At 55.0% G+C, this 19,883-nt stretch overlaps 1 protein-coding gene across 2 annotated transcripts in view; it reads left to right on the top strand.

The window, feature by feature from the left end:
* Nucleotides 1-15,608: 15,608 nt before the first annotated feature.
* GABRD (gamma-aminobutyric acid type A receptor subunit delta) overlaps nucleotides 15,609-19,883 on the top strand; it is an 11,817-nt gene continuing 7,542 nt past the window's right edge. Inside the window, exon 1 of one of the 2 annotated variants that reach the window (XM_024125474.1) lies at nucleotides 15,609-15,810. In XM_024125474.1, the coding sequence (XP_023981242.1) occupies nucleotides 15,743-15,810 (68 nt within the window). In that variant the 5' untranslated portion in view covers nucleotides 15,609-15,742. The remainder of the gene's footprint in view (nucleotides 15,811-19,883) is intronic. The other variant, XM_024125475.1, reaches the window with a different exon arrangement.

Raw genomic sequence — 19,883 nt, 5'->3', positions numbered from 1 at the left:
GTCAAGTTAAATATATACCCGCCCTCCACACTGGTATCCTAATGCTGCTGTAAGAAATTGCCACATACTCAGGGACTTAACACAGATGTATTACCTTACTGTTCCGGAGGTCAGAAGTCTGAAATGAGCCCCACTGGGCTAAAATCAAGGTGTCGGCGGGGCTGCCTTCCTTTCCGGAGGCTCTGGGGGAGGATCCATTTTCTTGCCTTTTCCAGTTTCCAGAGGTCACCCACGTGCCTCGGCCAAGACGCCATCCCCATCAAAGCCACTAATGTCAGGGGGTCTTTCTCGAGCTGCTTTCTTTCTGGCTCTCCTCCGCCTCGCTCTTCCACTAGGAGGGCCCTTCTAGTTGCGCTGGGCTCACCGGGATAATCCAGCACAATCTCCCATCTCAGAGTCAGCTGACTAACAAGCCTACCACCACCTAACACACGCACGGGTTCCAAGGGTAAGGACATGGCGGTCTCTGGGGGCCATGATTCTGTCTACCACGCCCTCGGACTCAGCAATTCCTCTCCTAGGCGTTTACCCTACAGAAGCTTAGATGCTGTGTTAGTTTCCTGGGGATGCCATAACAAAGCACCACAAACTGGCTGTCTTAGAACAACACAAAAGTATTTTCTCATAGTTGTGGAGGCCAGAAATCTGAAATCAAGGTGCCAACTCCCACTGAAGGGCTAGGGAAGGATCTATTCCAGACTTCTCTGCTAGCTTCTGGTTCCCGGGCTTGTGGCAGCGTAAGTCCAGTCCACGTGACAGTCTCCCTGTGTCCGTGTCTACGTCCAAATTCCTGTTTATAAAGATGTCTGTCATATTGGAGGAGAGGCCCACCTTCCTCCAGGATGACATTGTCTTAACCAATTACATCCCCAATGACCCAATTTCCAAATGAGGTCATATTCTGAGATACTGGGGGTTCGGATGTCAACATATCTTTTTTTTTTTTTGAGGAGACACAATTCCACTCCTAACACACATAAATACCAGGAGCCGTAACGAGACCCCAGAGAGCAGTGTTCGTAAGAGCAGTAACTACGGAAACAACCCACCGCCATCGGCAGCAGAACAACTGTGAGATCCACCGTGGCGAGCCAGGTGGTGATGGAGGTGAGTGACCCACAGCTCGTGCAGCAGTGTGGATGAGTCTCTTACGCACGGCTGAGAGGGAGGAAGACACAAGCACAGGCTGCTTTTCTTCTTCCCCTTCCGCCCCAGGTGGGCCTGTGAAAAGGTCCACAGTGGCCCAGACTGGGTGACAGAGCCTGAGTGGAGGAAGGCAGTCAGTCCAGTGTCGGGTATGAGAGCCCAAGCGGGGAGCGGGGAGAGGGGGTAGGTGTCCAGTGTGAGCGCCACTGGCTCAGGCCTGGGACGGATGACATAGCTTCAGAGCCTCAAAGTACCCCCCAACAAAATACTCATCAATTACAAAGGGCAAGACAACTTCCCAGGCGAGATGCTGGCAGATACCACCTTCATCAAGTGATCAAAGCAAACTCGTCACTAATGTGACAAATGGACCACTGTGAGCCACCTGACAGGATGGAGCGAGCAGAGAGTGACACGTGGCGTCACTTCTGTGACTTTCCTGCCAAAGACGCATAATGGGAATCTGATCACGAGGAAACATCAGACAAACCCAAACAGGGGCTTTCTACAAAGTCACTGGCCTAAACCTTCAAAAGTGTTAGGGTCACGAAGCCAAGGAAAGCCTGCTGAATGTTCTGGAATGAAGGAGACTAAAGAACCACGATGACTGCTCAGTGCAGTGGGGGGTCCCAGACTGGACCCTCTCGGGTTTGTGACTTTATGGTATCTTTGATGGTCGTGTGTGGTTATGCTGGAGATTGTCCTTATGTGTAGGAAATGCACACGAAAGTATCTGGAGGTGACAGAGCATCACGCAGGCAACTTATCCTCAACTGCTCCAGGAAACAAGTATTTTATGCTGAACTTGCAACTTTTACATAAATTTGGGATTGTTTCAAAAATTAAAAAAGAATATATACAGCATTTTCCCATTTATATAAGGTTTAAAAACAGGTGAAACAATTATATTGTTTACAAACGGTAAAACTAAAGAAAATCAAGGAAATTAGAATCAGAAAGTCAGGCTATGGTCACCGGGGAAGGGTCTGCGTGGGGCAAGGGAGGGGTAGCTTGACTTGGGGTGCTGACCAGGTTCTATTTCTGGACTTGGGTAGTGACTAGTGATTCTGGCTTTATAACCAGTCTTTCAGCAGTACCTGTGAGTGGACTCGCCATCCGTCTGCAGGGATAACCTATCAGGGAATTCTTTGGACTGTGGGTACCAGGGCCGGTCCGCCCATCACCTACTTCAGTACTTGGCTCACGGCAGATGGTCAAGGAGTGTTTGCCAGATACATAATGTGAGCACGTAAAACGAGTATGCGTTTACGGGAAACAAATAATAGAGGTTTCCAGAAACAGGTAACCGTTAAAAACCAAACTGAGATGACCCCGGAATTCCCTTCCTCTGCCCGGACCCTCAGAGTCCCCTCTTCTTACCGGCCGGGCTGACCCCTCGAGTTTTGCTCAACGGTGTCCTAGATGTGAAAGGACAACATCGCAATGTCCGCGCGGAGCCGGAGCAGAGCTCAGAACCCAAGCTGCACGGCACCCTGGGGTCCCTGAGACCGGCCAGGGGCGACCCCCAACCCCCGCACTGGCACTTATTTCTGGGGCAGAACTTCCACGATGAAGGCGCTGATTTGTGCCTGGTGGGGGGCGGCTAAAGCCCCCGACCCAGCCCCAGGCTCCGGGGCCAACGGACCCACCTCTCAGCAGACCCGCGGGGCTACGAACGGCGCGCGCTCCGGGCGGAGAAGCTGCTCGGCGGCGGCGGGCTGCGTGGTTTGGAGCGGGCAGCTCTATGGCAACGGACGGCTCCACCGCGGTGTGGGGGTGCTCTCGCCCCCCTTCCCCGCTCGCGCGATGGCTCCGTCCGGCGGCGCGCCCCCGCGCAGGCGCAGTGAGGCCGAGGCGGCCACTTGCGCCCTGAGCGCGGGAGGGAGGCGGGGTCGCGCTGCTCAGGGGCGCCGGGACCCGGGCGCTGGCCGAGGCCGAGGCCGCGAGCGGAGGGTCGCGGGGGCACCCGGGCCGTGGCGGAGGAGACCAGCGCTGCTCGGTGGCCCGGACGGCGCGCCAGGCTGCCTCCCCTGGTTTGGGCCAAGTCGGTTGAAGTTCGGATTAGTTGTCAATTTTAAAAAGGGGAGAGTTCACAGAAAATCGGGGTTCCTCACTTTTCTTTTCGAGATGAGAGACTTGGCACAATATGGCACACTGGGCTGGAGCTGAACTGAGCTTTCCCCGCGCATTCTCCAGTCCCCAGCCCTGCCCGGGCCCAGAGGGGTGTGTGTTTGCAGCCGAGATGCAGGGATGTGAAGAAGGGTCCTTCTCGCCAGTGCACTCAGTGCCGGGCCCTGGGCCCCCGAGTGAGTCCGCGTATCCCCCGTCCTTGCAGGGCCCCGCGCCTTCCAGCACCCCGCCTGCATGTGACTTTGCAAGGTCGCTGGCCCTTCTGGCCACTGGCTGGCTTTGACCAGTGTTTCCTGATGCCACAGTGGGGCCCAGGAAGTCCCTTAGTTTCATCCTGGGTTGGTGAGATCCATCAGAGCCATCAAGCCTTGTGAAAAGCGCAGCATCTCTGAGAGCTGTGGACCCTACCCAGGTGACAGCAGTTACCTCTGCCTTCATCCCCCAGCAACGGTGCCCAGGCCTCTTCCCTTCGGGACTGAGGAACAGAACTGAGTCACCATATCAGCCCAGGACAGTTTTTCTAAGAGAAATTATTCTTCTCTTCCCCACCCCACCCAAATTATGGAGCTTCTTCCTTGTCAGCTTTGCTTCTCTGAGCCTGTCCATATTAATGATTAAGGCACTTTCTACTAAAGAAAAGAAGGACAGCGAAAGACTGAAAAGAGCCCCATGTCCACCAGTGAGAGCTGGGTGAGGTGCAGCCGCACAGCGGAAGGGCTGGGAAAGGACTGTTTCTATGTTCTGCCCTGGAGTGATTGCCAGAACATACCGTTAAGGGAAAAACATCAAGATGCAGAACAGTGGGTATAGTATTTTATCTAAGAAGGGGCAAGTGCAATAAGAATATACTTGCCTATTTTCTTACATTATAAAGTAACATAAAAATGGTTACTGACCAGGGGCAGGAGGGCCGGCAGTAGAAACTAGATTTCTCTAAATGTGCTTGTACATTTGGCTATGGAACTGTGTAATTATAAAACCCCAAATAAGACAGAAGACAAAAAACAAAGAAGAGTTGAAAGCAAAAAAAAAAAAAAAAAAAAAAAGAACCTAACTCTATGTCAGTTTGGTGGCTTAACCAACAGAAAAGGATAATTTCAAGGGACTTTAAAACCCAACAGTTTGTGCATACCTAGTAGACTCTAAACTATACAATTGTTTGCAGTAATCCTGGTCTTTGTTATAACATTGATATTGTTATTCTGGAATTATACAAAGTGGGGTAAAATAAATAAGTAGTATAGTAATATTAGGAACCAATATTTTTCATTTGGGTGAAGAGATAGAAATATAAAAAGTGGAAAAACCTGTAATATTGGATTTGGATGTGAAATATTAGTATGAATTAATATAATTTTTTCTTTTAAAATATATTTCTTAGCTCTGTCCACTGAGAAGGTCTAGAACTATCAATATGGTAGCCACTGGACACATGTGGCTGTTTAAATTTAAATTAATTAAAATTAAATACCGGAACAAATATTCGTACACGCATGTTCACAGCAGCATTATTCACAATAGCCAGGTGGAAACAACCAAAATGTTCATCAGTGGATGAATGGATAAACAAAATGTGATAGATACATATGGTAGAGTATTATTGTGCCTTTGAAAGGAATGAAATTCTGACACCTGCTACAGAATGCACGAACCTTGAAGACGTGATACTGAGTGAAATAAGGCAGTCACGAAAGAACAAATATTATTTGATTTCACTCACATGAGGTACATAGTCAAATTTATAGACAGAAAGTAGACTGGTGGTTGCCAGGAGCTGGGTTTGGTGTGGTGAAATTTGGGGTGAGTGTTTAGTGGGGACAGAGCTTCAGTCTGGGAAGATGAAAAAGTTCTGGAGTTGGGTGGTGGTGACCGTTGCACAGCAATGTGAATGTGTTTAATGTTGCTGAACTGTACACTTAAAAATGGTTACAATGGTAAAATTTAAGTTCTGTGTATTTTACCACAATAAAAACATTTTAATTAGATAAAATTAAAAATTCCATTCCTCAGTGGCAGAAGCCCCGTGCGGCTCATAGCTGCTGTATTAGGTGCCACAGATGTAGAAAGTGCCCATCACTGTCTTGGACGGCACTGGTCTAAACACAATCACCAGTCCAGCAGTGAGGAGCACTCTTAGCAGCCGGGCTGTTGTCCCTACACGCCGTTTCCCGCTAAGAAAGAAAATGGAGCTTCCAAGAAAAAAATGGCTGATTCCAGATCTGAGGCAGAAAATGTACAAGATGATCCTGCAGCATCTTACCAACAGAAAGCAAGGAAATTATCAAAGATTCTAGTGCTCCCGCTGGTCAAAGTAGGGACAATGTTGAGTGTGGAAGTGTAGGGGAGATCCTGCAGCAAGCCAAGGCCAAAAACGAAAAGAAAAGTAACTATTTACAAAGGATTGAAGCACGTCAAATATGTTAATATCCATGAGTTCATTCTAAACCTAGAATCCTCATTGGGCATCTTTGGAGGATGCTAGGATACTAAGTTACTATTCTGAGAACGTCGTAGCAGCCATGGGGGAGCACCCCTCTGATCTCCCTTCCAGCAAGGAGTTGCATGTAGCTGTGAAGCGTGGCAGCTGACGACCCACCTCCAGGTGCAGTGCTGCAGTTGGACAGTGTTTGAGCTGATCCCACTCTGTCTCTGGCTGGCCTCTGGGCCCGACCACCTCCCCCCGCATGGGACTCTCTAACGCACAGCCTCTGCTCCAGAGCCCTTCCATACCCCCTCCGCGCTGGCCAAAACCTGGTCAGGTTTACATTAGAGTTAAGTTCTCCTGCTCGGTCTTGCTTTCCGCCTCTTTCCATCCACAGGCGTCAGATCAGGACCGTGGAACGAAGGCCGTCTCGGCCCAGTCCCACTCCCTGCCCTTGATCTTTCATAGGCGGGATCCTCCAATAAATCTTTTGCATTCCTAATTCCCTCTCGTGGTCTGCTTACGGGAGGACCCAGACGGACACAGCTGGTCCCAGGAATGGTCTCAGAAAGCAGATGGCGTGATGGGGATTTGTAACCTGATCACTCACTGTCCAGCTGGCAAGGGGGAGCCCATCCTGGCTGATATGTGGATGCCCGGAACAAGGTGGCAGCCTGCTGGTAAACGTGCACCAGGAACAAGTTGGGAGAAGGTGGCTGGTACCATGACTGAGGAGAGTGTGTGTTTGTGGGGCGCAACAGTACAACGATCTGGCTGTTACCGAGTTGCGTTGAGGGGGCAGGAAAAGCTGGAGACACTTAACCAACAATTGAAACTAAGTGTGTTGACACCAAAGGCAAAGGCAACAAAAGCAAAATTAAACAGATGGGGCTACATCAAACTGAAAAGCTTCTGCACAGCAAAGGAAACTGTCAGCAAAATGAAAAGGCAACCGACGGGACAGGAAAAAATATTTGTAGATCATACATTTGATAAGGGGTTAATAACCCCAACTATATAAAGAACTCATACAACTCAGTAGTAAAAAAAACCCCAAACAGAGCTTCCCTGGTGACGCAGTGGTTGAGAGTCCGCCTGCCGATGCAGGGGACGCGGGTTCGTGCCCCGGTCCGGGAGGATCCCACGTGCCGCGGAGCGGCTGGGCCCGTGAGCCACGGCCGCTGAGCCTGCGCGTCCGGAGCCTGCGCTCCGCAACGGGAGAGGCCACGGCAGTGAGAGGCCCGCGTACCGCAAAAAAAACCAAGACACCCCAAACAATCCAATTAAAAAATGGGCAGAGGATCTGAATAGACGTTTTTCCAAAGAAGACACACAATAGGCACGTGAAAAGATGCTCAACATCACTAATAATCATGGAAATGCAAATCAAAACCACAATATCACCTCACACCTGTTAGAATGACTATTATCAAAAAGAGAAGAAATAACAAGTGTTGCCGAAGATGTGGAGAATAGGGAACCCTCGTGCACTGTTGGTGGGAGTGTAAATTGAAACAGCTGCTGTGGAAAACAATATGGAGTTTCCTCAAAAGATTAAAAATAGAACTACCATGTGATCCAGCAATTCCACTTCTGGATATTTATCCAAAGAAAATGAAAACACTAACCCAAAAAGATATCTGCACCCCCATGTTCACTGCAGCATTATTCACAAGAGCCAAGACATGGAACCAACCTAAGTGTCCATCAGTGGATGAATGGATAAAGAAGATGTGATGGGGGGCTTCCCAGGTGGCACAGTGGTTAAGAATCTGCCTGCCAATGCAGGGGACACGGGTTCGGGCCCTGGTCCGGGAAGATCCCACATGCCGCAGAGCAGCTAAGCCCGTGCGCCGCAACTACTGAGCCTGCGTTCTAGGGCCCGCGAGCCACAGCTACCGAGCCCGCGTGCCTAGAGCCTGTGCTCTGCGACAAGAGAAGCCACCGCGATGAGAAGCCCGCGCACCACAATGGAGAGTAACTCCCACTCGCTGCAACTAGAGAAAGCCTGTGCGCAGCAATGAAGACCCAACTCAGCCAAAAGTAAATAAATAAAAATAAATTAAAAAATAATAAAATAATTTTTAAAAAGTGAAATCTAGCCATCTGCGACAACATGGATGAGCCTTGAGGGCATTATGCTAAGTGAAATAAGTCAGACAGAGAAAGATTAATGGTGTATAATCTGACGTGTGGTAGCTAAAAAAAAAAAAAAAAAAACCCAAAAAAACAAAAACCAAAAAAACCCACCACCAACAACAATTAAAAAACCCCCAAAACAAAACAAAAAGCAAACAAACAACAACAAAACCCAAAAGACAGGGCTTCCCCTGTGGCGCAGTGGTTGAGAGTTCGCCTGCCGATGCAGGGGACGCGGGTTCGTGCCCCGGTCCGGGAGAATCCCACATGCCGCGGAGCGGCCGGGCCCGTGAGCCATGGCCCATGAGCCTGTGCGTCCGGAGTCTGTGCTCCACGACGGGAGAGGCCACGGCGGTGAGAGGCCCGCGTACCACAAAAAAAACAAAAACAAAAACAAAAAAAAATACCAAAAGACAAAGAAGCAAGCAAACAAAAAATCCAAACTCATAGATACAGAGAACAGATTGGTGGTTTCCAGAGGCAGGGGTGTGGGGTGTGGGTGAAATGCATAAAAAGAATCAAAAGGTACAGACTTCTAGTTATAAAAGAAATAAGTCGTGGGGATGTGATGCACAGCACGCGGTGACTATAGTTAATAACGCCGTGTTGCATATCTGAAAGCTGCTAAGAGAGTAGGTCTTTGAAGTTCTCATCAGAAGGAAACAATTCCCGTAATTATGTTGTGACGGCGGCTACCTAGGTTATTGTGGTGAGAACACTCTGCCATACAGGCAACTCTGGAACAACGTGGGTTTGAAGTGCTTGGCCCACTTATGCATGGATTTTTCTCCATAAATACCTGCACTCCAGTACTACAGGATCCGCGGGGCCGTGGCTGAGGTGGGGCAGCTGTAAGGTAACCCGAGATTTCCGAGCCCCACGTCGTTCAAGGGTCTACTGTATATACAAACATGGAATCATTATGTTGTACACCTGAAATACGTACGTGTGTCAATCATACCTCAATAAAAAATTTCAAAGTGAAAGCAAAACGGTATCTAGACCATAATGATTATAACACATAATTGTATTATTTGACAGAAAAGAACTTCTCAAAATAAAAATAATGAAAAAGAAAAAAAAAAAAAACCAAAAAACTAAGAGTGAAGGCCGGAGCTGCTTGCTATAAAGAGGCTCTTACCTCCTTCTGTGGAGAAAAGGAGGTGATGGAAGCAGGACAAGGACAGACTAGAGATGCTGAGATTCAGAGGTGTCGGAGTCCAAGCCAAGGTAGCTTTGCTGTGCCAAGATCAGGTCCTGGGTTGAAGGGCAGGTCCGGGGGCCAAGGGCAGGTTCTGGGGCCAAGGGCAGGTGGGAAATCTTGACACATGGGGCGGGATATCTGAGTGGAGGCCCCAGGGTTTTTGGCTTCCCAGGCTGCTCTGAAACCTCAGAGGTGGCAAAGGTGGAGCGCGTCTCCCTAAGGGGAGCCAGCACTCCCCCCATCTGGAAGGACACCACGGAGGTCTCCCCAGCAAGGCAACAGGGGCCTGCTCAGCACCTGCCCCACGCCTCCCCTGGCTGCCAGGCTGGTGACTAGGGGTAAGTTGCAGCCTCATCAGGTACACGTGAGCCTGGGAGGAGAGGAAGGGGCTAAATGCCAAGGACTTGCAAGAGTGAGCACCTCGATCCGGCCGTGGAGAGGGGTGGCTGAGCAACGGGGCCAAACCCGAGCCTGTGAAAGGGAGAGGTTACGAGGGGCTTTCTCTTGGGATGTGGGGTTTAATGCCTTAAGGAGACAGAGGAGGCTGAAACGCACGCGAAAGTGGCTGCAAATCTTCTAAATCTGATGAAAACTCTAAGCCCGCAGACCCTAGATGCTCAACAAACCTCAAGCAGAATAAATACAAGACAATTACACCGAGACTCATACTAATCAAATTAATGAAAACGAGAAGCAAAGAAAAGCTCCTCAAAACTCCCAGAGAAAAGACACATTTTCCCTACAGAGCAATGAAGAAATGTCAACCAGCTTCTTGTGACAAACCAGAAACAAAGGAACTTGAAACTAAAGGAAGGAAAGAGGAGAAAACTAACCCAAACCTTGTCGACCTGAACGTGTTGGAGCAAGTCTCGAGGGGCAGAGCACGTGCGGCTGGGGGGCTGCAGCAGGGGGCATGGGTCACTGGGTGCGAAGTGAGAAGGCGTCTGCGCCAGCATCACCCTGTGAGACTCCAGAAAAGTCAGAACTGTAGGGACAGGAAGCGGACACCTGTGGTCATCTGGGCCCAGGACTGGGGTGCAGTCACCTCCTCGGGTGACTGCAGAGGGGCAGGAGGGAACCTTTAAGGTGGAGCAAATGGGCAATGCCGTGATTTCAGTGGTGGTTATACAACGCTCCATGTATATCAAAGCCATCAAATTGTATAGTTAAATTAGTGAATTTTATTGTATGTAAACTGTATTTCAATAAAGCTCATTAAAAATAAGCTGAACCCGGGCTTCCCTGGTGGCGCAGTGGTTAAGAATCCGCCTGCCAAAGCAGGGGACACGGGTTCGAGCCCTGGTCCGGGAAGATCCCACATGCCGTAGAGCAACTAAACCTGTGCGCCACAACTACTGAGCCCACATGCTGCAACTACTGAAGCCCGTGCACCTAGAGCCCGTGCTCCGCAGCAAGAGAAGCCACCGCAATGAGAAGCCTGCGCACCGCGAAGAAGGGTAGCCCCACTCGCCGCAACTAGAGAAAGCCTGTGTGCGGCAATGAAGACCCAACACAGCCAATTAATTAATTAATTAATTAATTAAAAATAAGCTGAACATAGACATCAGTCCGCACCTACTGGACCACGCGTGACCTGGCTTCTGACTGCCTCACTCTGCTACCCTCCCTCCCTCCCTCCCTCCCTCCCTCACGGCCACTCTGGCCTGGCCTTGCTCCTGTCTGGACTGGCCAGTTCACGCCTGCCTCAGGGCCTTTGCACGTTCCGTTCTCTGCCCTGAACACTTACCTGGCTCTTGGTGGGGCTGGCTTTTCCTCCAGAAGGGATAGAATAGAATCCAAACCTCAGCTCAGATGTTGCCCCTCAAAAAGGGCTTCCCACCCACCCTGTGTACGGCGCCCGTCCCCACAGGTAGTCCCTGTGATTGGATCTTGCTGAGATTACACTTGACATGGTCTCTTGTTTGCTTACCCACTGATTGTCCAGGTTCTTCCTCCTAGAAGTTGAGGCCACTGAGGACGGGAACCTTTTATATCTTATTCACGCCCAACGTCTAGACCAGTACTTGGCACAGAGTAGGATAAATAATTCCATAAATATTGGTTAAATGAATATCGACCTGTGTCAGGGCCTTTCTTAAGGAAGTTTAATCAAAGTATCCAAATATCGAACGTGAAAAAGATTACAGCAAATCTCCTGCTTTTATTTCTCCAGCATCCTGCCCAGAGGATCAGCTCGTCAGACCAGAGAGAGTCTTGGGGAGCCGGGGTCACCTTCCTCACAGAGTCCGGGGAGCAGGGCCGCCCGACCACCATGCGGACCCTCTGCCAGCAGCCCCTTCAGGACTTTCACGCCAGTCAATTCAGTCACGCTGGCACCTAAAGGAGTCTTTTTCACTTGATAGGCAGCCCTTTGTTAGGTATGTTAATCTGTGTTTAGCATTTTCCATCACATGAAAGAATTCAAATGGCCACTTTAAAAAACATAAAATCCGAGAATAGAATTCTGTCTTCTCCTCATTACACGTGAGCAATTGTACTTGGACGTCTATTTGCCTCATGGAGAAAAAATTCTCCAAGTGGCCAAGTTCGGGTGTTTATTGGTTCTCGGGGCCTTGATTATCAAAAACAGCCTCGAAACGCAGCCCCGTTTCCAGCGCATCCTTTGTTTGAGTAGACAGTTGATCTCGGCCCGCTGCAGGGATTTTGCATGTGATCCTTTCTGCTAAGTTGCCGCTGCTTCTCCAAATGAATGGATTCCATCTGGAAATCATGGGATTAATAATTACACTCTAATAAGCTCAAGAAAATTTTTCTGTGTCACTGCCATTTTCTCTGGTGCATTTTCCCAGGAAAATAATAAAACAACCTCACAAATATATCAAGCAGGGATTTTAAAATTAGCTGGTGCCGTTTCCCCTCCTGGGTCCCCGTGACTCACCTGTGCCTCCTGGGGCCCATCCTGCTGCTGCAATGGATTCAGGCCAGCTCCGCCCAAGCTTTGGACCTGGTGCCATCCCTTCCCCTTAGGCCACGAGCATGCGGCAGAGCATTACCCAAAAGAAACAGGCAAAGAGGGCAGCAGGCTGCTGATCTCAATAGTCGAGTACACGCACCAGGCACACCTTGCAGCTCCCTAGGTGCTACCTAGGGCATTGTTACCCAGGGAAGTGTTGAGCTGGTGACTCCGGGGGGCAACCACAGAAGTAGAGTGTCCGTACCTTCCAGGGCTAAATGTGCGACGGCCCCGCTCAGTGCCACGTGGGGGGAGCAAAATGCCTCCCCGCACGAAACGGGATGAAGGTACAGCAGCCGCTGCCCTGAGCCCGTAACCAGAGGGCTCTGCATGGCTCGTCCGCCGGAGAAGCCGTGTTACCCGTGAGATAAGAGGAGGGGGGGCGAGCGGACAAGTTAAGTAGACCTACGGGGACCAAACGCCTCAGGGTGGAATTTCGGGCTCCCCGTTCACCCCTGTCCCCAGGCTCCGGCACCAGGTCCCCTGTCCCCTGCTCTCAGCGCCAGGCCAAGGGGGTGGGGCTGTCAGGCATCTGGGCGAAGAGCACAGACCTCACCTGAAATGGACAGAGGCCCTTCATCTGATTGATTTGGAAAGTTTCAGCAAAGTCACACTTGGAGGGTGGGGTTCTGCCTTCCCCCCGCAAAAAATCACAGGAGTGGAATAAAGGTGGGGAATAACCTCCGCTACTTCCCCAGAAGTGGGGAGCCGGAGCACGTACCAGTTAGACTGTTGTTTTCAATGAAGACGACCCATTGAGATTCCCTGTATTGGGGTTCATCCCTGTGGACTTCCGGTACCCAGGAAACCCATCACTACTCAGCCTCTCCTTTGGCAAGTGAATAAAGCAAAGTCAGGAGAAATTACTTCCCTGAGGCCACACAGCCAGTTAGTTAGGAGCAGGACTGGGGCTAGTACCCGGAGCTCCGACTCTGGGGACACTTCCTGAATTACCAAAGGGAGGGGAGAGGTGGACCTTTGGCGGGGCTGCCCCGCACGGGCTTTCCCCATCCTGGGATGGCGGCAGCTTGTCTGGGTGGAGTGGAAGGTGAGGCTCAATAGCGCAACAAGCTAATGCTCAAAGGACTCGAGGAAGGAGTAATGGAAAGGCCCGTTCTGGAGATCCAAACTGAAGCCAATTAGCAACAAAATAGAACTGAAACAAAGCTTGCAGACTCTGGGGAAGAGCGCGAGCGTTTTGATTTAAGGTCCGTGAACAGCCGGGCATCCTAGCGGGAGCTGTGAAGGAAGGGCCGTATCACGGCTCCCACGGGTGTGCGGGTCGCTGCTTTACCTCCTTCTCTGTCCTGGCTTTGAGATGTGCTTCTCTCCAGGGCTCGGGGAAGAAAAGGTGATTCGATGGCGCCCAGCACCCAGGGCTACGGCTGAGATGCCCGTATGGGAGCTCTCCAGTGAAAGCTCAGGATTAAGGTTATGCCTCAGATGATAGACGAGAGTGTAGAAAATAGCAATAATCTGGTTCACCCTGAACTAATTGAATCCAGTGAGTCAAGATCAGCAATATTTCTCGGAGGCTGTCAGCGCCTGGATCTTCTCAGATCCAAGAGAAGAGTGTGACGGTGAACCCAGAGAAAGCGCTGGAGCCTGGACCAGCACAGAGACCAAAGCTTGGGCCTGAAAGACAGGAGAGTGAGCGCTGTGTGTGTTCCTGAACGCTGCGGGGTCTGACCACACCAACCGTGCTGGCTTTTGGTGCCTCTGAGCCTAAATTTTCCTGCATTTATTAAGCATCTATCGTACATCAGAGGCTGTTAGACACGAGGGCGGCTACAAGGAAACAGACAGACTAGATCCCAATCTAGCAGAAGAATAATGAAAACGACCCCCGTGAGGCTCAGGGCCCTCACCCCGTGCCAGGCCCCGCTCTCCGCACTTTCTCGTGGGCTAACTCCTCAACCTCCGATTGGAGGAGGACAAATGGGAATGTGTCCAGAGACACGCCCAGAGCACACGCTCACACACACATCAGGGCAGTGCTTCCAAGTACCCAGAGGACCCACCCGAGGGGCCAGGGGACCCTCCAGGGGGGCATTTTTGCTGGGACCTGCCTGACTGTGTGAGAGCTCATTGCTGGCTTTAGGAAAGAAGGCTGAGACCCCGCCCCCTTGATCCGTGGCCCTCAGGATTGGGCTAGAAATTCCCAGCAGCAAAGCCCTTTCTTTCCTTTTTTCTTAGTACATTTATTTATTTATGGCCGCGTTGGGTCTTCGTTGCTGCGTGCGGGCTTTCTCTAGTTGCGGCGAGCGGGGGCTACTCTTCGTTGTGGTGTGCGGGCTTCTCATTGCGGTGGCTTCTCTTGTTGCAGAGCACGGCCTCTAGGCGCGCGGGCTTCAGTAGTTGTGGCACACGGGCTCAGTAGTTGTGGCGCACGGGCTGAGTTGCTCCGCGGCATGTGGGATCTTCCCGGACCAGGACTCGAACCCGTGTCCCCTGCATTGGCAGGTGGATCCTTAACCACTGTGCCACCAGGGAAGCCCCAGCAAAGCCCTTTCTACACTCTCCCCCCCCCACCCCGCCACCGCCCTGCACCTGCTCTGGCCAGTATCAACAGTCACACACAGGACTCAACCCACTCCGGGACTCCGGGACCAGTTTGCCCATATTTCCTGCGTCGGCAGGCGGACTCTCAACCGCTGCGCCACCAGGGAAGCCCACCATTTTTAAATGTTTTCATGAGACGTTCGCTTTCGGTGGTGAACTGATACCGAGTCCAGAAGTGAATGAATGAGACCAAACGAGAAGAGTTTGTGGTCAGCTTTTGTGGGGAGACTGTGTAGAGTTTGGTGTTCCGAAGAGTCACAGCAGAGAATGCGGAGGCCTTGGCTTTCTTGGCGGTTCGCTGGGGGTGGCGGTGGGGCGAGGTAGGGGTGCCGTCTCGTCAGCGCCCAGCCTCTCACCTGCGGGCAGGTGTGAGGGAGCCCGACCCGCCAGGCAGAGAGGTCACTGCGTCCACAGAGCTGCGGCCGCGGGGCAGCGGGCGGGAGCGGCCACCCCGATCCTCTCGGCGCCCACCCGACGGAGGCTGGGCGAGGCGCAAGCGCGAGGGCCTTGGAAGGAGCTGCCGGTGCGGGGGGGCGTCTCGCCCGGTAGAAGGTGAAGGCTTCCGGGGCGCTGGCACCTCCTCGCCCCGAACCAGCTCCCGAGGACCCGTGACCCCACAAACAGCCCAGCGCAGACTCCGCCCCAGGGCCGAGGCTCGGGCGCGCCCGTCGGTCCGCAGGCGCCTGGCCGGCAGCGAGAGGCCGCGCCCTCGCGGGTCCTGCGCCCGAGGCGCCTCCCGGAGGGGCGCGGAGGGACCCTCTCGGGCCGGCCCGGGCAGCGGCGCTGGGACGGGGAGCGCCGGACCCCCGGCCGGGGGCGCGGGGGCTGGCGGGGGCGGGAGGGGGCTGCAGGCGGGGCGGCCGGAGCCGGCGCGGGCGGGAGGGGGCCGTGCCGCGCGGCGCGGGGCGGGGCGGCTCCGGGGCGGGGGCGGGAGGGGGCGGCAGGCGGGGCGGCCGGAGCCGGCGCGGGCGGGAGGGGGCCGTGCCGCGCGGCGCGGGGCGGGGCGGCTCCGGGCTCGCCGCTCCGTCCGCCCTCGCGCCCGCGCCGCGCGCCCTCCCGCTCCCGCCCGCCGGTGCCGCGGCCGCCGGCTAAGCAACTTCTCGAGCTCCCGCGACCGGCCGGACCCCGGCGCCGCCCCCGGCCCAGCGCCCAGCCGGCCGAGGCCATGGACGCGCTGGCCTGGCTGCTGCCCCCGCTTTTGCTGCTCTGCGCGCAGCAGCACCGCGGCACCAGGTGAGCGAGCGCCGGGTCCGCGCTGCGCCGGGGCCGCCCTCGGTGGGGAGTCCCGCGCCGGCCAAGCCCCGGCCGCCGGGGTGCAGCCCCGCGCGAACCCCTGCTCCCCAGGGGCCCGCGTCTGCCCGCACCCACAGGCTCCCACCGTGTCTGTCCCCCATCCCCGCCATGACTCCCGCACCCCGTCTCCCCCGCGGGCCCTCCTCTCCAAACTCGCCGCGGAGATGCCCTTGGGCGCGGGCAGCGGCGATGTTCTAGGTTCTGGCAGCCCCGCCGCCCCGGTGCTGAACCGGCGCCGCCGCAGGGCCGGTCGAGGGCGTCAGAGCCGCTCGCAGGTCCCCCGGTGCCCGGGCTCGCCTGCTGAGCTCGGGTTCCTCGCCCCGGCCGGCACTTGGCCGATCCCTGGCTGGCCGGTGCCCTTCCAGGCGCGGTCTGAGCTCTCAGCAGGGCCCCAGCTGCAGGCAGGAAGAAAGGAGGGGTCCGGAGAACACGGGAGAGGAGGCTGCCCCCCTTCCTCGGGCACCAGCTGCCGTTGCCTTTAGCAGTCTGGGGTGGACACGAAGGCGCGTCCTCATGGCAGGTGTGGCTGTGGACCTCCCTTCTGGGACCATTTCTAATGCCATCCGACTCCAGGGTATGCGAGTGGGGGAGCCAGGTGCCCCTGGCAGGGGACAGACTCCGGATTTCTTTTTAACCGTCAGGAGAGGGGATGAGGTGCCCTGTCTTCCCCAGAGGAGGCAGCGGCTAAGAAGAAAGGTCCCTGTGCTGAGGCTCCCTCCCTCTGGCTCCCAGGGGCCAGCATGGTCCCGGCTGGCTTTTCGTGTCTCTGCAGGCTGGACTTGATGTGGGCCCCGGCTTGCCTAGCCTCCTGAGCACCGAGTCTGGCTACCTGCCATAGGAGTTGTGAGGGGCCTTTTTGAAAATCATCTTGGTGCCAGGGCTGCAGAAAAAAACAGAGCAAAAACATCTCTCCCCGCCCCTTCCCCCCAGCATTCCAGACTTTGTGGTCAACCAACTGAAGACTTTAAAAGCCAGAAATCGTTGAACGCTGGCCTGTGTTTTGGCTGTGGTCCCTCGGACAATACGTAACACGGCTCCGTGTGTGTGCGGTCAGAGCTTACTTGTCGGTGGGTGGAGGGCAGAGCCAGGAAAGCCTGGCTTTGGTTGTGGACCTGGCTGTCACGTCAAAGTCACAGGCAGTGCCGATGTGGCCCCTGTCCCGGGGCCTTGTTCTTTATCAAGCCCAATGGGCTGTTCTCCTCCCTCCTTTTCCTGCTTCACGGTCCCCGAAAGGGCAAAGCGTTGAGGTGTGGCTGTGGAGGGATGTGCTGGGGGCCGGGGGTCAGCTGCTGGCTCAGGCCCACAGCTGCGTACCGCGGTTCTGAAATCTAAGTTGCTCTGAACCCCAAGTCTTAGTCCAAGTTTGACACCAACTCTCAGTTGGCAGCAAAGCCTGCCTTGCTTGTTTTGTCTGTATTCACGCTACTCATGAGGCATATTTATACGTTTCCTGCTGGAAAATTCTCCAGACACACCCCTCCCCAAGTCCATGAGTGCATTATATGGCCTTTCTAAAATCTGCAGTGTTTTGAACTCCTACCCCATCTGGCTCCTGGGTTGCTGGGCGAGGGGTGAGCCTGTCTGCCTGTGTAGGAAGGCTGAGGCCCCAGTTGGGACGAGAGCCTCTGGGCTTTGGGGGCCTGCGGAGCCTCCTTTCCCACATGCTCGGCATCCATCCGCTCAGAAACCAGGGGAACAGTGCCTTCCCTTCCCTCGTCCCCCCCCACGGGGCAGTGTGAGGGGACACGGGGCTCATGGAAGGACCTCTTTGTTGCCGCCCCTCAGCCCAGATCCTGGGGCTCCTGGTGGGATGAGACGGGAGTGAGCCGTGCAGCATTTGTGGGTCGGGTCAAGGCCACGCTTCCCTGAGTCTGAAGATCCGCTCACGCAGCAGCCACCCAAGCTCGGCGGCTGCCTACCTGAGTGGGTGGCCTTCCCGGGCTGCTGGCACCTCCGTCTCCCTGGAGAAGCTGTGCCTGCGGCTCCTGCCTCGCCCTCACCTCCCGTGAGTGCGATCGTCGTGGTGTTCGCCTTGGTAACTGAGGTGCCAGCGCTGCAGCGGCTGCTCTAAAAGCAGAGCTGTCAGGGATCCGTGGGCTTCTTGTGTGCGGGGTCGGGGGTGCGGGGGGGTAGGATCCTGGGGGTGGTGCCTGCTGCCTCGCTCAGCTATACCCACCTTCCTTTTCCATCCCCAGGGGCACAGGCAGGTGACAGGGGTGGGGCTTCTCTCAGGGGGACCAGGAGAGGGCGGGGGGCCTGACGGCACCCAGGAGCAGCCCCGGGAGGGCGGAAGCCGCCTGTGATTTCACGGCAGCTGCTTTGTCCCACGAGCTTGAGCCTGGTGTGTCTCTGAGCTTCTGTTCCTCTAATGAAAGCCCAACCCTAGGCCACCGCCGGCTTCCAGGGCCCTCAGAGGAGTCAGACGCTCCCTCCCGGGACGCGGGTCAGAGTCCCCACATTCTGACCCCATGCAGAGCCCCCCATGGGCCAGGTACCCCGCCTGCCCCACTGACTCTGCCTGAACCAGTGGAGGAGGGTGGGGCCCTCCAGGACCCAGAGCAGCGTGTAGCCCCGCCTCCAGGGCACTCCGGCCCCTGCATCCCTTCACAGCTGCAGAAACGGCCACCTTGTCCCAGGTGAGATGTGGCACCGCGGGAGGCTGTTCCCTTCTCACCCCTGGAGACGGCACAGCTGAGAACCCACCAGTGTCCTGACCCTTTCAGGCCAGCTTCACGGTGGGCGCTGCCCTTGACCTTGCCTCTGTGCCCCTGAGCGGGTGTGAGGCCCTGGCCCAGGACAGGTGTGCTCACCTGTGCCACCAGCCCAAGGCCGGGAAGGGTGGTGTCTGCTGACGGCCTGGCTCCAAGCAGGCCAGCCGCTGGGCCGGTCCAAAAATAAAGCCTCATTTCAATCCCTTTGCATCTGACCTTCAGGGTGAACTCCATTAGCATTTTTAATTGTGTTTACTTGGGGCCAGGGCTTCGTTTAATTCCTTCTTTTACTTTGTTACCAAAGCACCTGCCCTGTCCACACGCCCCACCCAGGCTTTGCCTGGAGGGACCCGGTGGGCCTTTGGGGAGAGCCAGCTTTGCAGGTCTCACTAGCTGAGGACTTCCTGGGTCACGTTCAGCCTTCCTCATGGGCCAGTATGTGGAGCAGACGAGGTGCCCCGGTGCCCTTGCTGGTGCTTCCCGAGCCCTGGAGGCCCCGAGGGCTTCTTGAACCCCCCTGAGAGGACAGCGTCCCTGGGCCAGTCCAGCTGGATGCCAAGCCCCACCAACTCAGCGGCAGAACTTGCTCCCGGTCCCTCCCTCCACTGACCCTCCCTCGGTCTGGACCAGACCCCTTTCTGTCTCCATGGCCCGTCCAGCCCATCGTCCCCCCAGCCTCCACGATGGCCCCCAGTTTATCCCCCCTATTCCCTCAGGACACTTCCCATGCCCCTCCCTCACAGGCATCCAGGTTTAATCTAATTAATCGAGCGGCTCCTCGTTCGGAGTGCCGGTTTCCCCTTGACCCTGGATGAGCTCCACGGTCCCCCCCTCCACACTCTCTGCCCCATGCCTGCCACCGCCCAGCAGGCCCCTCCCAGACCCCACGGCGTGGAGCCCTCGCCTGCCTCCTGCCTCTTGCCTCGCCCCAGACTCACTTTCTCTCTCTTTGGGCTGTGATGTCACTTTCTCAGGGAGGCTGTCCCTTTCTCCCCAGCCAGAGGGCTCCTGACCTCCCCTTCCCGTGACCCTCTTCATGCTCAAAGCCCCTTGCTTTGCCACCCCTTGCAGACGCTGAGCTCTGCGTGGCCCCGGGCCGCGGCTGTCCTTGCCCGGCTCGGTCACATCTCTGGAACAGCGCGGCACCAAGGCTCACACTAGCCAGATGGACGGGTGGCTGAATAAATGCGTGACCAGGACAGCTTCCTTCAGGGGCCCGGGGCAGGGCCAGGAGAGGGATGGGGGTTCAGTGGAGGTGGGGGGAATCAGCGTGGGGACATGGGGGGGTCAGAGTTAGTGCTG

Source organism: Physeter macrocephalus, chromosome 3 (assembly GCF_002837175.3).
Source record: "Physeter macrocephalus isolate SW-GA chromosome 3, ASM283717v5, whole genome shotgun sequence".
In the NCBI taxonomy this organism is placed as follows: domain Eukaryota; kingdom Metazoa; phylum Chordata; class Mammalia; order Artiodactyla; family Physeteridae; genus Physeter; species Physeter macrocephalus.
Note: the sequence above shows the minus strand (reverse complement) of the source record. Positions and strands in the feature narration are given on the sequence as shown.